At 38.7% G+C, this 16296-nt stretch overlaps 1 protein-coding gene and 1 long non-coding RNA gene across 3 annotated transcripts in view; one reads left to right on the forward strand and one right to left on the reverse strand.

Annotated features, from left to right (window-relative positions):
- The window catches only part of LOC133239887 (uncharacterized), a 79612-nt gene that overhangs the window by 43157 nt on the left and 20159 nt on the right, over positions 1-16296 (reverse strand). The window lies entirely within an intron of this gene.
- Positions 1-16296, forward strand: part of SLC15A2 (solute carrier family 15 member 2) — a 43115-nt gene that overhangs the window by 7715 nt on the left and 19104 nt on the right. The window contains exons 4-13 of one of the 2 annotated variants that reach the window (XM_061402930.1): positions 2479-2571; positions 5340-5439; positions 7492-7582; positions 7861-7938; positions 12685-12767; positions 13445-13531; positions 13705-13794; positions 13884-13928; positions 15207-15239; positions 15960-16048. In XM_061402930.1, the coding sequence (XP_061258914.1) occupies positions 2479-2571; positions 5340-5439; positions 7492-7582; positions 7861-7938; positions 12685-12767; positions 13445-13531; positions 13705-13794; positions 13884-13928; positions 15207-15239; positions 15960-16048 (789 nt within the window). The remainder of the gene's footprint in view (positions 1-2478; positions 2572-5339; positions 5440-7491; positions 7583-7860; positions 7939-12684; positions 12768-13444; positions 13532-13704; positions 13795-13883; positions 13929-15206; positions 15240-15959; positions 16049-16296) is intronic. The other variant, XM_061403028.1, reaches the window with a different exon arrangement.

Genomic DNA, 16296 nt, shown 5'->3' on the forward strand with positions numbered 1-16296 from the left:
CAATTTTCTGAATTTAGTACACAGCATATATTAAAGGTACTTCCTCTATATGAAGTCCCAGAATCCTAGCTTTGTTAAGAGAAAATGGGCACCCACGGTCCCTGACTTTTGTACAAGGAACTCACTGTGTCAGGAGAGAGGTGAAACTTCCTTCAGGGCTACATGTAGGAGAAAGTAGCCAATAGATACACAATGAAAAACAACTTTTTAAACATGGATACTGGCTTTTTACTGTTTCTATAAGTATCTACTGAGAAGGTTAACTACATGCTCAGATGCTATTTTTGATGCCAAGTTGCTTTTAAGAGAGAATAACATTTTTAGTCATAGTCCCTAGTGTTGGTTTATACCTGTGACCTGTGCCTGTCAGTCTGGTCTCCTGATCATAGCAATCACTAAAAGTCACTCTCTTAAGTGTGTTTTGCCAAATACTTTTGGATGTCTTTTCTACACGTCCTCTTTCTCTGAGTGGGTCTATAGCATATCCTTCCCCCTATCTTTTTTGTCTAGTCAGAGCTGACCCTCTTTATGTTAGGTCTCTTCCTTTGTCACAGTAGGTCTCTGCCTATTGCACATACTCCTTCTCAGTTCCTAACTCTAATTTAAAATGTCTCTGGCTTTTTATATTCTTATGGAGAAATAAAATTTAAAACTTCTTTCTTTCCCCTTTCCTTTTTCCACATTAACTTGTTCATAAAACTGAAAGAATGCGGACTGTAAGAAAGAAGTTCTAGACCTAATTCTAATCCTAATTAGCATGGCACTTTAAAAATGTCCTTTGACTTCTGTGCATTTCACTTTCCTCATTTGCAAATGGAAGACTGAAGTCTGTCTGAAGCAGATCTCTGTCCTGTGGTTAGGACTGTAATATCCCCAATGACAACTGCATTTCAAATGCAGAATTTCCAAGTCTCTCTTGACTTCTTTTTCTGTTAAAGTTCTCTGCTGTTAGCTTCCTCACTTATATTCTTCATATTTTAGACTAATTCCTTGAATCTTTTACCTAGAAGGTAGGCTTGTTTTTCTTTTAAGGCAATTACACTTCTCTCACTTGTTTAGTCCAACAATCTGATATTGCCCTGATCTCCCAACACAGACTATCACTCCAGCTCAGACTCCTTTTGTTTTTTCTCTGTGATGATTTAGCATACATCATCTATTTTGTGTTCATAATAGCTGGCCTTTTCTCAGTTACTTTTTATTCCGTTTCTTTCTATTCATTCTTTTTGTTCCAATGAAGAAAACTTTTCTACAGAAGACACTACAAGGCCTTTTAGGAAAGCCTGTCCCTTCCTTTTTCTTATCTCCTATTTCCCATTATAAACCCTCTAAGATCCTTTCCCTGGTGAGCCAACCTAGGAATATTTGGCATTTAGAATGAGAAATCCACATCCTGAGGTTTCTGGCATCTCCAGCCTCTCTTTGCTATCTTCAGTCCATTTTTTTGTATTCCACTTTAGCACATGGTACTTTAAAATTTGCAGAAGTAAGCTATATAATTTCTAAGGTTCCTTCTAGTACTAATATTCTACTTATATGTAAAGAGAATTCTGGTGTCCCAATACACATAATACACATTGTATATTTGATTGCATGCCGTGTTTCAGTGTGTGTATCTCAACGCAGGTTCCTACTGGAATTCCTCACTCTTTCACTTACTAGTTGTCATTCAGATCTTTTTTTGAAAAACAATATAACGTTTGGGGGGAATGGATACACATATATGTATGGATGAGTCCCTTTCTTTGCTGTGCCCCCGAAACAATGTTAGTTGGCTATGCTCCAATAAAAAATATAAAATACTCCAATATAATATACTCCAATATAAAATAAAAAGTTAAAAAAGAAAGAAAGAACAACATAACAGTAAGTCCCTATCAACTGCATGAGCTATGTATCACTGAACAGTATGTTCAAAGGCCCTGGCTCCTTTCTTACCCTTGCGAAATAGTCCATGAGGAAACTGTGGTGGGGATTACAATAACCTAAGTATTCAAATTAAACCCTTTACCTCTTTATCCCAGTGACTGTGTTTAAAGAAAGTTCTTTGTTCCCTTATTTTCCTGTTTATGTGATTCTTTCTCATTCCTTGGGGAAAAACCTGAGGTCAAACATATCCTGTTCTTCTGGTTCTCCTTTCTTAAAACATTATCTCTCACTACAGATCAAATCTGTTCATGATATATCTGTACAAGATCAGGGATTCTCTGTGTGGGGTAGGTAGGAAAAAACAGAAAGCATGAGAAAAGAATGTCCCTAATGCTATAGGGTGAAGAGTTACTGTGCCTTTTTCTAGTCTGTTTGCTTCATTCGCCATTATTATTTATATTTGCATTTCTCATATAATTCTTTCCTCCTCCACCCCTTCCTCCTCCTGCTCCATTTATCCTGGCACTGAGAACAGTATGAACTCTGAGTCTGTATTGCTCAAATCTCTGAATTCTGTTTGTAGACTGACTGATTTAACTTTCTCAACAGGACAATCATCTATCTCTCCTTGGTGTATGTGCTTGGCCATGTGATTAAGTCCATGGGTGCCTTACCAATACTGGGGGGACAAATGTTACACACGTAAGTAAAATCATGTAAATCATGTAGATATCATGTAATCATAAACCTCCTCATTGGAAAAGAACCACTTTCCTCCATTGGACAGGTAAATGTTTCATGGATTCATTATAGATGTTTCTCTATCTTACTAGAGATGTCTCTTTATTTTACAACCTACTATTTTACTGGGCTTCCCTGGTGGCTCAGAGGTTAAAGCATCTGCCTGCAATGCGGGAGACCTGGGTTCAATCCCTGGGTCAGGAAGATCCCCTGGAGAAGGAAATGGCAACCCACTCCAGTATTCCTGCCTGGAGAACCCCATGGACGGAGGAGCCTGGTGGCCTACAGTCCACAGGGTCACAAACAGTTGGACACGACTGAGCGACTTCACTCACTATTTTATTTTTTATTTTTATATATATATTTTTTTTGCCTTTTGCAGTCATATTTATTTTTAATTTATATTTATTTTAATTGGAGGCTAATTACTTTACAATATTGTATTGGTTCTGCCACACATCAACATGAATCCACCATGGGTGTACACGTGTTTCCCATTCTGAACCCCCCTCCCACCTCCCTTCCCATACCATCCCTCCGGGTCATCCCAGTGCTCCAGCCCCAAGGATCCTGTATCAAACCTGAACTGGTGATTCGTTTCTTATATGATATTATACATGTTTCCATGCCATTCCCCCAAATCATCCCACCCTCTCCCTCTCCCACAGAGTCCAAAAGACTCTTCTATACATCTGTGTCTCTTTTGCTGTCTCTCATATAGGGTTATCGTTACCATCTTTCTAAATTCCATATATATGCGTTAGTATACTGTATTGGTGTTTTTCTTTCTGGCTTACTTCACTCTGTATAATAGGCTCCAGTTTCATCCACCTCATTAGAACTGATTCAAATGTATTCTTTTTAATGGCTGAGTAATACTCCATTGTGTATATGTACCACAGTGTTCTTATCCATTCATCTGCTGATGAATGTCTAGGTTGCTTCCATGTCCTGGCTATTATAAACAGTGCTGCGATGAACATTGGGGTACACGTGTCTCTTTCAATTCTGGTTTCCTCAGTGTGTATGCCCAGCAGTGGGGTTGCTGGGTCACTATTTTATTATACCAAATTGGTTAAGAAAAAATATTTAACTAGTTGAACTCTTTCCTGCTTTATCTGAGCTCATGTGTTTTTATTAAATATTTGGAGACTTGTAGAATGCTCAGTTAGCATCCTTTTCACAGAAGATCTACATATGCTTGAAGACATGAAAATCTTCATGCCCTCCGTATTCCTTCACCTGTTTACCCATCCACACATTGTACTTTAACAGAGTTTTAAAAAATGTCCATGATACTTCTTTATAGTGTATTGTAGAATTAATATTCAAAGCTTGAATTATTTCCATTTATGTGTAGTTCCATATATTCCAGTTGCTGTGTCCCTCTTTGTTAAGTTATTGATGTTTATGATGCCAGAGAATCTTGATAGGCTCTGACGTTTGTTGGTTCAGTCAGAGAGGATTAGACTTGTTCATGAAGCAGGTTATATATATTTGTGTTTATAATGTGGCTAGACATGTATTCTCCATTGAGTTAAGAATTCTGTTTGAGATTTAATGGATATTAGCTTAAGCTCAACATTCAGAAAACAAAGATCATGGCATCCGGTCCCACCACTTCATGGGAAATAGATGGGGAAACAGTGGAAACAGTGTCAGACTTTATTCTTCTGGGCTCCAAAATCACTGCAGATGGTGACTGCAGCTATGAAATTAAAAGATGCTTACTCCTTGGAAGGAAAGTTATGACCAAGCTAGATAGCATATTGAAAAGCAGAGACATTACTTTGCAAACAAAGCTCCATCTAGTCAAGGCTATGGTTTTTCCTGTGGTCATGTATGGATGTGAGAGTTGGACTGTTAAGAAAGCTGAGTGCCGAAGAATTGATGCTTTTTGAACTGTGGTGTTGGAGAAGACTCTTGAGAGTCCCTTGGACTGCAAGAAGATCCAACCAGTCCATTCTGAAGGAGATCAGCCCTGGGATTTCTTCGGAAGGACTGATGCTGAAGCTGAAACTCCAGTACTTTGGCCACCTCATGAGAAGAGTTGACTCATTGGAAAAGACTCTGATGCTGGGAGGGATTGGGGGCAGGAGGAGAAGGGGACGACAGAGGATGAGATGGCTGGATGGCATCACCGACTTGATGGACGTGAGTCTGAGTGAACTCCGGGAGTTGGTGATGGACAGGGAGGCCTGGCGTGCTGCAATTCATGGGGTCGCAAAGAGTCAGACATGACTGAGCAACTGAACTGAACTGAACTGAGATACCTTATTATTGTTGTTCCATCAGAAATCACTGACATTTCTTCCATTAGTTATGACTAACTTAAGATTTTATTTTGTGGTTACTAAGAATATGTGGGATAAAGGTTCACAAGGTCTTTCTATTGACATGTCCCTTTGACTATGATGATACTGAGAACAGTCTTAACTCTGGAGGTCCTTGAGTATCGGCTTCTATATGTTGTACACATGAGGTAAATTAAACTATCAGGGACAAAATCTTCCCATGTAATGATACTTTCTGGCAGAAACTCAAGGATTATGAAGATAAGTGCTCCTGAGTCTCTCCCAGGAGGAAGCCATTGGGAAGTGCCCACAATATAGAAATGTGAAGGAGGTCGTGCCCTTGTACACATATTTTTTTCTCTTATAGCTCTATATTCCATTTCTACAGTTGTGTTTAGTATCAGTATGGTTAGTACTCTCACATTTCCATTTCAGAGTCCTGTCAATGGTCGGCCTGAGTCTAATAGCTTTGGGGACAGGAGGTATCAAACCCTGTGTGGCAGCTTTTGGTGGAGACCAATTTGAAGAAAAACATGTAAGAGTCCTGTCATTTCTGTATTTTCAAGAATTAGAGCAGGCATTAAATGACAGGTAGCCATTTGCTAAGACTGAAGTGATCCAGTAGTTAGAACATATCTGAGTAGTGTTCAGTGCTGGGTACTGATCATTAATGAAGAGAAAAATGGAAACATTTCAAAGGAATATGACCAGGACTAAAAAGATGCAGCTTAGGAAGAAAAATTGATGGAAATGAAGATATTTAGACTGGATAAGATAAGACTTAAAAGAGAATATTATAACTATCTATAGATACTGGAAGTTGTTGTTTAGTCACTCAGTTGTGTCTAACTCTTTGCGACCCCATGGGCTGCAGCACGCCAGGCATCCCTGTCCATGGGATTTTCCAGGTGAGAGTACTGGAGTGGGTTGCCATTTCTTTCTCCAGAGGATCTTCCCAACCCAGGGATCAAACCTATGTCTCCTGCATTGCAGGCAGATTCTTTACCTTCTGAGTTACTCCCTTTATATAGATATTGGAAGGATGTCAGTAATTAAACCAAAGATCAATGAGAGAAAGCTATAGGAAGTTAGCTTTTCACTTGGTGAAAGGAAAAACTTCAAATATTAATGAGTTCACTCTCACTTAAGGTATTTAAGAAGTTACATGGTCATCACTTTGGGAATGGGAGGTGGTAAGTAGTTTGGAGATGATATAAGCATCTCTAGCTTTGGGATTCTATGAAGGAGAAAATGACCATTTGGAATAAAACAGAATGAATATCTTTAGATGATCCTGTCTTGATGATCATTCCTTCTTTTCCTAGACACTTTCCACTGTCCATGGGGGATGGGGGGACAGTATGAATAAAGGTAAAAACATACCTGTTAAGGAAGCAGTGACAACTAGGCAAGGAAAATACTCTATTCTTAGATCAACCAACATTTCTAGCTTCCTCTTTTTACCTCTCAGTTTTCCTTTTTGACAGTCTTCATGTATTATTCTCTCTTCTATAGCTATTTATCATGTTTCTTTTATCATGTTTGTTTTTTACTCTTGTTCTTTCTCTGTATCATGTCTTCCTGCATTTCTCTAACCTTTCAGACCATGTGGGTTATTTTATATTCTTTTTTTTTTTAATATTCTTTATCTACCCAAGGGTTCATAGATTATAATTGCTTGCTCACCTTAGAGAAATCACCAAACTCTGGCAAATGGGATTCTATGCACAATGAATTCTACACATAGATGAATGGAGCAGGTTTAAATGGGGACCAGAAGAGGAAGCAGAACACACCATAAATGGAAAATGGAGATTGTGCTGATGTGTCAGGGGAGTCAGAATGAAGCACAGAAGTGCATAATGAATAAAGTGTCAGCAACTTTATTTGAAAGCTGCTTCATTTTGTAAGTGCTCCACAAAGATATTTCAGTAATAGGACAAACCCACTTCCAAGTTTCCACTGGCCACTGCCCAGCCCACAGACTTTCTTTAATAGTCTCTGGCAGACTTCCCATGAGCATTAGGTAAATTATTCTGTTTGATCAACAATTTACTCAACTGTTCCATATTCTAGTCCTATTCCTACCACACATTCCACAAAATCTATTATTTAACTCAGCCACTCATTCACTAACTTAATTCAGTTTAATAAACATTTACTGAATCTAAGATAAGACAGGTGCTATGCTAGTGATGCTTGTGAGGATTACAGAAAGTAATTTTTTTTTTTCTGCTCTAAAGGAACTCTCAACCTACTGAAACAGAAATTTAATACAGAGACTAATACTAGAATAAACACTATAGGACACAGTACATAGACATAGTATACAAGATGATCATTTTTGCCAATATAAAAGGGTAAAAAAATGTTAAAGATGATTGTACTAGGGTGTGAAAGATAGAGAAATGTTTATTTTTGGTCAGCAAGATATGTGTTAAAATATCTAATATGACATTCACATACTTTGGAGACAGTATCTGAATCGTACCTCTTAATGAGTCTGAAGAGGTGGGGGGTGGACCAAGGAGGCACATTGAACTGATGATTTGTCCTGTTTTGGCTTTTTTTTTTTTTTTTTTTTCAGGCAGAGGAACGGACTAGATACTTCTCAGTCTTCTACCTCTCCATCAATGCAGGGAGCTTGATTTCTACATTTGTCACACCCATGCTGAGAGGTTGGGATCTTTTCTGAGGGCCTCTGTATAAGCTTTACTCTGCCCAGCCAGAATTCCATTCAAGGCTTCTTACTGTCCACCTTCTCCTTTTATATGAGTTTGAAAATCTGAGCGAATTTCTTTTAATCTTGATTTGTCTGGCCCAAAAGAAGGATTATGGATTAGGTGTTGGGAGGAAAGAAGATGGCTATGTCTATGACCTCAAAAACCTGAGCTTACAGAACAGAACATCAAAAATTTAAGATTCAGGATTAATTTGGTTCTGTTTTTTCCTGTAGGAGATGTGCAGTGTTTTGGGAAGGACTGCTACGCATTGGCTTTTGGAGTTCCAGGATTGCTTATGCTGATAGCTCTTGGTAAGTGCAGTGAAGGAAACTAATAACCACTGATGCTTTCCACGTGGAAAGCATGAGTAAGCACTATACACAGACTATTTTATTTAGTCCTCACGCAAACCTATTAGGTGTTATTGTAGGGGTTTCCCCTAGACATTGTAGATAAATTAACTGAATAAAGTTAGAAGCCTTAAAAAAAATAGTGCCCACAGTTATATAATAAGCTTCCTGAGAGTTTTAAAAAGACTGATCCTTGGATGCCATGTAGAACCAAATAAATCAGGATCTCTGTGGGATACGGCTGTGGCATCTAAAATTTTTTAAGTATCTAGTTGATTCTAATTGTAGTCACAGTTGAGATGTACTGATCTACATTGCAATATATAATGAAGCAAAGAAAATAATCCTTCCTCTTGAACCAGCTTATTTCATCTGATAACTATCTGGTAACTGGAAGATGTAAAAACTTTTTGGGACTTTTAAAGCTTCTAGGGTCAGCTGTTTCTGCCTTGCTCTGCAATGCTTCCAAGAAGTTTGCTCCTGAGCAAAGAGAATAAGAGGAGTTGAATAAGTAGGGGAAAACTGATGCAACTTAGATCAAATGGCATTCTCTTTTCCACTGAGAAACCAGCAATGGAAGAGGAAGAGGAATATATGCGTTGCTTAGTTTAAACAGTCTAAGGGGAAACTTGGACATGATTGTTTTTAATCATTGACCTGGAAACCTGTTCTCACACTGAGCCTGTGGGTGACACCCCCCTGGAGGATATCCAGTCCAAACACATAAAGAGCTCAATAAAGGATAAAGAGCCCAGAGGCTCAGCTGATTCTTTTCAAACAGAGTTTGGGGGATAATAATATTACTCAGGCAAGTTGCAATTCTAATTCCAAGGAAATTTATGTGTTAGTTTAGGGCCCAGTGATAATACATTCTGCTTCCTTCTCTCTTCAAAGCCAAATATATTCCTAGTTTTCCTGATTAGTACTATGTCTTTTTCTCTGGATCATTGCACAATATTATTTACATATCATAGTAATTATGAAGATCAAAAGAGATGCTTTTGAAATGTTTACAAATTATGAAATGTTTAATTGAATGTTAAATGTTAAGTGTTAGCTGTCATCATTAGTTACTTCAGTTTTCTGGGTACTAATAAATCAGTTCTCTGATTTTTCACTATAATTTCATTTATTTGATTTTTTCACTCATTAATTCATTCAACAAACATCTATTTAATGAACATTTAATGTGTTAGATTCTGTGCTAGGTACTGGGATCACGTTGTTGAATTAGGTAGCTACAGAATTTATGCTTTCAAAGGATTTATTTGGTCCAGCAGGAAGAGGGAGACAGATAAGTAAACAGGATCTTTCAATATAGTATCATCAATGTCACAACTAGAGAAATACAGAGGAAGCTATAAGAACACAGAGGGATACCTAAGACTTTGAGGCTCAGAAAAGCTTTGCCTAAAGAAATGATAGGGAAGGTAAGACCTAAAGCATTAACAGCAGTTAATCAAAGAAGAGATTGAAAGTGAAACAGAAATAGGACATGGTATCTATAAGACAAAGGGTTGAGAAATAGTATGACATATTTGAAGGCCTTGAAGGAACAGAGGAGAAAGAGGAGAAACTGACAGAAACCAGATAATGAAAGGCTTTTAACTTATTAAGGAATTAGAACTTTATCAGGAGAATAGTAGGGAGCTTCAAAAGGGTTTTAAATAGAGGTATGATCGTTAGATGTTTATTTTTCAGTGGTATTTCTGACTGTAATGTGGAAAAAGAATGGATTAAGGGTGAGACAAAGGATACTCTTTGTCTTGATTATTGAATTTTGGGTACTTCCTTAAATTTTGTGCTCAAGGTGAGTGCCTACCTTGGCTCACCTTCTTCAGCACTGACAGAACTGACAAACTTGATATGATTAGATGTGTGAAAGTAAGAGAGAAGATAAGCCAGTATTGAATGCAGCATTCTGACTTGAGCAAATGGGTGGATAGTAGGAGTATGCTCTAAGGGAGACTAGGTTTGGGGCAATACTAATGAATTTAGTTTTGGACATGTAACATTTAGATGTTTTTGGAACATCTAATTGGGAGTACCAAACTTTTAAATCTATATTTATTTGGAAATACAGGTTTAAAGTCCAGAATAAATGTCTGGGCTATAGATATAGAGCCGGAGCTATTAGTATATGGATAGCAATTAAGTCAGGAAAATAGATGGAATGACTAAGAGTATGATAAAGGAGAACAAGTATAGGACCTTGAGGAATACCAATATTTAAAAGACAAACAAATGAGCTAAGCACCAGGCATTAGAAAGAAGCAAGTTATGGCAAGTATTTACAAGGAATTTTGTTGTCCTGGTGAAAAATTAAGTTCTCTTCACTGTGATAAGTGCAGAAATAAAGATATCTACAAGGATGTACAGCAAAGGCAATAAATAAGTTGCGCTGAAGCCATTCAAATAAAGATTCACTAAAGAAAAGTTGGGGAAGGGCTCTCCAGGTAGGGAAAAAAACCGCAAATGAAGAGGTATAAAACAGAACGTGGCATTTTGAAACCAGGGTGATTTCAGTAATAACGCAATCAGATCTTTAGGGGACAATCTCCATGGCATAAACCTTTAGAATAATGTTTCAAATCTGTATGGGAATGAGTCTTATTGTAATGAAAACTTAATAGTAATTAGTTTCTCCAATATGTGGATTGTCAACTCTTGATATATTTATATTATTAATATTAAAGAGATTATTCAGTGTTAGGCATACTTTTATACAAGCCAGCACTTATTTATAAGTTGTTGTATTTCCTTTAAGATGAAAATGTGTTGACTCAAATTTTGTATTTGAATTAGGTAAAGGATTCAGCAGTTAAACAAAAAAAGTCAGGTAGAGGGGGGAAAGCCCACAGATGAGACTAAAAACAAATGTCCAAAGGAATAGTAGTTCTACCTTTGATACCAAGAGGATTTCAGGAAGGGAATCATTCAGAGTAACAAATGTTACTGACTGGGAAAGCAAGATAAGGGTGAAAAATGTCCATTAAATAAGGGGACACAAAGGTCTTTGATTTGATGATAACAGTTATGGTAGACTGGTGGAGTTTCAAGAATAATTAGAGCAGGTTGGGAAGTGAATAAAATGAATGAAAGAGGAAACAGTAAGAAGTTATAGCTGAAAGGTGACATGGAGTCAGGAGAGGATATTAAGCATGCTTGATTATTATTAGGAACACTCCAGTAAAGAAAGATGTTGAAGATGTAAGGCAAGACAGTATGATCAATACGAAAGCACACATGGTAGAATTGTATTTACACAAGAGGAGGAACATTACCTTCACGTAACTGGAGAGAGGAGGGGCTGGGTATGGATACAAATATTAATAGATTTGGTGGCAGTTGAGGGAGTTTTCATTTGAAGCCTTCTATTTTCTTTGTGAAGTAAGAGGCAACAATGTCTACTAGTGGAAGTAAATGTTAGAGAAACTCAGGGTACCTACCCATCTTCATCAGTTAAGTGGCCTTCAAATTTAAGTGTGACCTTGTCAAGTTGATCACCTGACCTTCTTTTTATCACTCCATTGTCCATTTTAGACCAGAATTCCTGAGAAGTTCATCCCCTTTCTAGGATCATTATTAGTTTCAAGAGCTGTCTATTTCCCATCCAAAATTTTCTGCTTGTCAACATACCTTTTTTATCTGCCCACTTGTCTCTCAGGATTAGCATTCTTTATCTGAACTTTTTTTTTTAAATCAACAATAAGAAGGCCATGCTAAGTCACTTCAGTCGTGTGCAACTCTGTGTGACCCCATAGACAGCAGCCCACCAGGCTCCTCCGTCCCTGGGATTCTCCAGGCAAGAACACTGGAGTGGATTGCCATTTCCTTCTCCAATGCATGAAAGTGAAAAGTGAAAGTGAAGTCACTCAGTCGTGTCCTACTCTTAGCAACCCCATGGACTGCAGCCCACCAACCTCCTCTGTCCATGGGATTTTCCAGGCAAGAGTACTGGAGTGGGGTGCCATTGCCTTCTCCGAACAAAGTTTAGTGATTTCAAAAATAAATAATGAAAAACAGTGTAGTTTCTGGCAATTTCCATCTGTGCAATCTTGTACAACTTGCTTAACTCCTTAACCCTTGATTTCTTTATGTGTAAAATCCTTTTCAGTTTAAATTAGTACTATTAAAATGCTTTACACTTTACATATAATAATAAACCTTCAAGAGATCATTATTGATAATAATAACCATCAGGATAATAATGAATTTGGGAAAATCCATTTCAGGAGTTAGGACTTACTAGGTAGGTCTTGGAAACAAGATTTTAATTTGGCGGCAGATAAGGAGAAACGAACAGGGATTAAGAAACTACTTGGTGGCCATTTTGAAAATAGAGGGTAGAAGTTGTGAGGTCCTATACGAGTCATAGCCCTGGGGATGCAGAGAGGGGACAGGCAGGAAATACACTGAAGACAGAGGGTCAGTGAAAGTTGATAATATATTAGATGTAGAGATGAGATAGAAGACGGAGAATTCAGAGGTGACTTTCATCTCTGTGATTACAGGAAAGTCTACACATTGACCATTTTATTTTTCTCTTGCTCCCATAGTTTTTATGACTCCAAAGTCAGGGAGCATCAGTCAGTTTCCACCCTTTATGAGATGTGTCAATCATTCCTACATTTCAGCAGTGTGTCCTTAGTGTTGACAACTAAATGTGCTAAATGAGAAGCTAAGAACTTTGTTTATCTACTGCAGTTGTGTTTGCAATGGGAAGTAAACTATACAGAAAACCACCTCCTGAAGGAAACATACTGAATCAAGTGGTCAAATGTATCTGGGTAAGTTCATGACTTGTTTGCCTACCTTTTTCAATCACAAGAAAAGAAAGGCTGTTCTGAGCCTATAGGCCTTTAAACATGGCTATACACTTTTCTCAATGACCTCTGCACTGCTTCTGTGACTTTTGGAAAGTGGGGTTGATCAAACATCATTCGATGCCTCTGCTGCTGCTGCTGCTAAGTCGCTTCAGTCGTGCCGACTCTGTGCGACCCCATAGATGGCAGCCCACCAGGCTCCCCCGTACCTGGGATTCTCCAGGCAAGAACACTGGAGTGGGTTGCCATTTCCTTCTCCAATGCATGAAAGTGAAAAGTGAAAGGGAAGTCGCTTAGTTAGGTCCGACTCTTAGCGACCCCATGGACTGCAGCCTACCAGGCTCTTCCGTCCATGGGATTTTCCAGGCAAGAGTACTGGAGTGGGGTACCATTGCCTTCTCCAAGCTAAAAATAATATAATCATTTTTAAAAACTGGCAAAAGTTTTCTGAAATGTAGTTACATATGTTAAAATTGTATTTCAAATATTCTGAAATTCAATGTGTGATGAAATCAAAAGGTTAGATTAAGTCAGTCAAAAGTATGTGTGTCTAAGGGAAGATACAGTGAAATGGAAAAGGCAGGGGAAGGGTTTTTTGTTTGTTTTTTTTCCTCTCTTCTGATATCTATGCTCTGCCCTAGTTTGCCATTTCCAGCCGTTTCAAGAACCATTCTGGGGACAGTCCCAAGCGAGAGCACTGGCTGGACTGGGCAGCTGAGAAATACCCAGTAAGTTGAACTGCAGAAACATCTGATGCCTCCATAGCGTTTTTCCTAATAACCAAACTGATTCTCTCCTACTATTATTTGACCTCTTCTCTTACTGTTCTGGGCCATTTCTACTCCAAGCAAGAAATTCTTACTTGCCAATTCAGCCTATTCCTTCTTCCTCCTCTTTGCAGAAGCAGCTCATTATGGATGTGAAGGCACTGACCAGGGTACTGTTCCTTTATATCCCATTGCCCATGTTCTGGGCACTTTTGGATCAGCAGGTAAGAATAGTTCTTTTGAAAACTACCTCTTCCAGCCCCTTCTCTCTCAAAGGAAAGGGATTTCCTCTAATAGCATCTGTTTGCTGTAGGGCTCACGATGGACCTTGCAAGCCACCAGGATGAATGGGAATTTGGTGAGTAGAAGAGATTTTTCCCAGAGAAGTCTATCATTTATTTTTAATCCACACTAAGGGAAAATTTATTTGTGTTTTTGCCTAAAAAGTGACATAAGATTATACCTTTAGCATGAAGTTACTGGATAGGCAAAGTGACTATTATAAGACAGAATCTTATCTTTGAAAATCAGAAAGGTAAGGATGGAAAGGTTTCAGTGTATACAGGAAGCACTGAGACAATAGCAAATGAAGTGATAGGGAGTGGATAGTGATAGGGAGTAGATAGGGAGCAAATGAAGCCTGGGGAATGGATGTTTCCTTCCAACTATGCCCCACCAAAGCTCCCCTCTTACCTCAGTCAGTAAAGAATCTGCCTTCAATGCAGGAGACCTGGGTTTGATTCCTGGGTCAGGAAGCTCCCCTGCAGAAGGAAATGGCAACCCACTCCAGTATTCTTGCCTGGAGAATTCCATGGACAGAGGAGCCTGGCAGGCTACAGTCCATGGACTCGCAAGAGTTGGACATGACTTAGCAACCAAACCACCACCACCAGGCACCCCAGGGCACAACTGATTGCTGTGACAACACAGTTGGCCCAGCCTCTCAGGCAGGGTTCACAGCAGGTATCCAGAGGTGGGATATTTTATTCATGGATACAGAAATAATGGGAAAATTTTAAACAAAATTTTCTCTTTTTAAAATTTTCATTCATTGACAAATTCTTCTCTCATTTATTCCCGCTGCCTAGATTATTGTATGTTCTCCTGCCATCTCACTTGTGAAGAAGGCAGGGTGGAATGATGCCAGGGTTTTATAAGCCAGTCTGTTTGGAGCTTGCCTAATATAATTTCATCTTTTCCCTTCCTCTGGCTGTCCAGGATTTACCATGGTGTCTTCCTTTTGACCCTCTGAAGGGTCAAACTTTAAAAACACTGTGTGTCCATTGGAGACTTCACCCTAACCATGATACCTTTTTGTCCTTCACATCTTTACCGCCACAACTACAGTTACTGAGATGAATAAAAACACCCTGACTCTATTCTCTCTCAAGTTAAAAAAGCATAGTGCACAGAAAATAAGATTCTCCCTTATGCCCATCTGCCTTCAGAAGCCATAGTCTGAGCTTCTATTCCAGCCTATTCCCCCACATACCTTTACAAGGATAATAGTGGCTCTGAACCAAAGACCTGATGGATATTATCTTATGCTTCTCACCTGCTAATTAACAAGATTGTTGATCTAGGCTTTTTTTGTCTTTATGCCAATATCTTCATGTGATTTGTTGTCATGTTTCAGGGTTTCTTTGTGCTTCAGCCTGATCAGATGCAGGTAGGAGACTTCTCTATATTCTTGGGTACTTATTTTTTCCCTTATCTGTAACTTTACGTGTAGTAGGAGGATTACCAACCATAATTTGATGGGTTTTTTTCCTTCTATGCTGAGGAGGGCTAAACATAGTGATGAAAATATTATCTTTAAGCCTCACACTTCTCTTTCATATCTTCCCTTAAGCAAGTAGCTCCTGCAAAAACTCCAGGGAGTTTTGAACTCACAGGGAAAGTGTAAGCATTGGATTTTTTTTTTCCATGTCAAGTATGATGTTGTCAAAGGAAATATAACACTTTGTTGTGTGAGCAATGAATTCAGAAGCCCTGTTTATTGGTGACTTCCAGTTATTTTTAACTCTTTGTTTTGTTCAACAATCCCCAATTCCTTCTTCTCTCTTTCCTTTCTCCTGACCATGACATTTTTTCCCTTGGTTGTGAAACTGGATAAGATCAGAGCAAATGGGAGGGAAGAACTCCTAATTAATTGACAGAAAAACCAGTGCAGAGTGAAACTTGTTCCTTGGAATATTTGGAAGCTAACGTGCTATGCAGGGGTAATACATCTTGGGTATAAAGGGACTGAAAGATGCGGAATCATTCTGTACACTGTATGATGAAAGTGTGTTTGGATGTGAGAGAGTATGCACACATGCAGATGAAAGCACATGCTACACTCATAATAGAACACTTGTAACTAATTCTTTTTACCATCATGTTACAGGTGCTAAATCCCTTTTTGGTTCTTATCTTCATACCATTGTTTGACCTTGTCATTTATCGTCTGGTCTCCAAGTGTGGCATTAACTTCACGTAAGTGCTCACTATGGGCTTCCCAGGTGGCGCTAGTGGTAAAGAATCTGCCTGCCAATGTAGGAGAAATAAGGGACACGGGTTCAATCCCTGGGTCAGGAAGATCCCCTTGAAGAGGGCATGGCAACCCACTCCAGTATTCTTGCCTGGAGAATCCCATGGACATAGAAGACCAACAGGCTACAGTCCATGGGGTCACAAAGAGTCAGACATGACTGAAGCAACTTAACAAGCATGCACACAAGTGT

This window comes from Bos javanicus, chromosome 1 (genome assembly GCF_032452875.1).
Source record: "Bos javanicus breed banteng chromosome 1, ARS-OSU_banteng_1.0, whole genome shotgun sequence".
Classification (NCBI taxonomy): domain Eukaryota; kingdom Metazoa; phylum Chordata; class Mammalia; order Artiodactyla; family Bovidae; genus Bos; species Bos javanicus.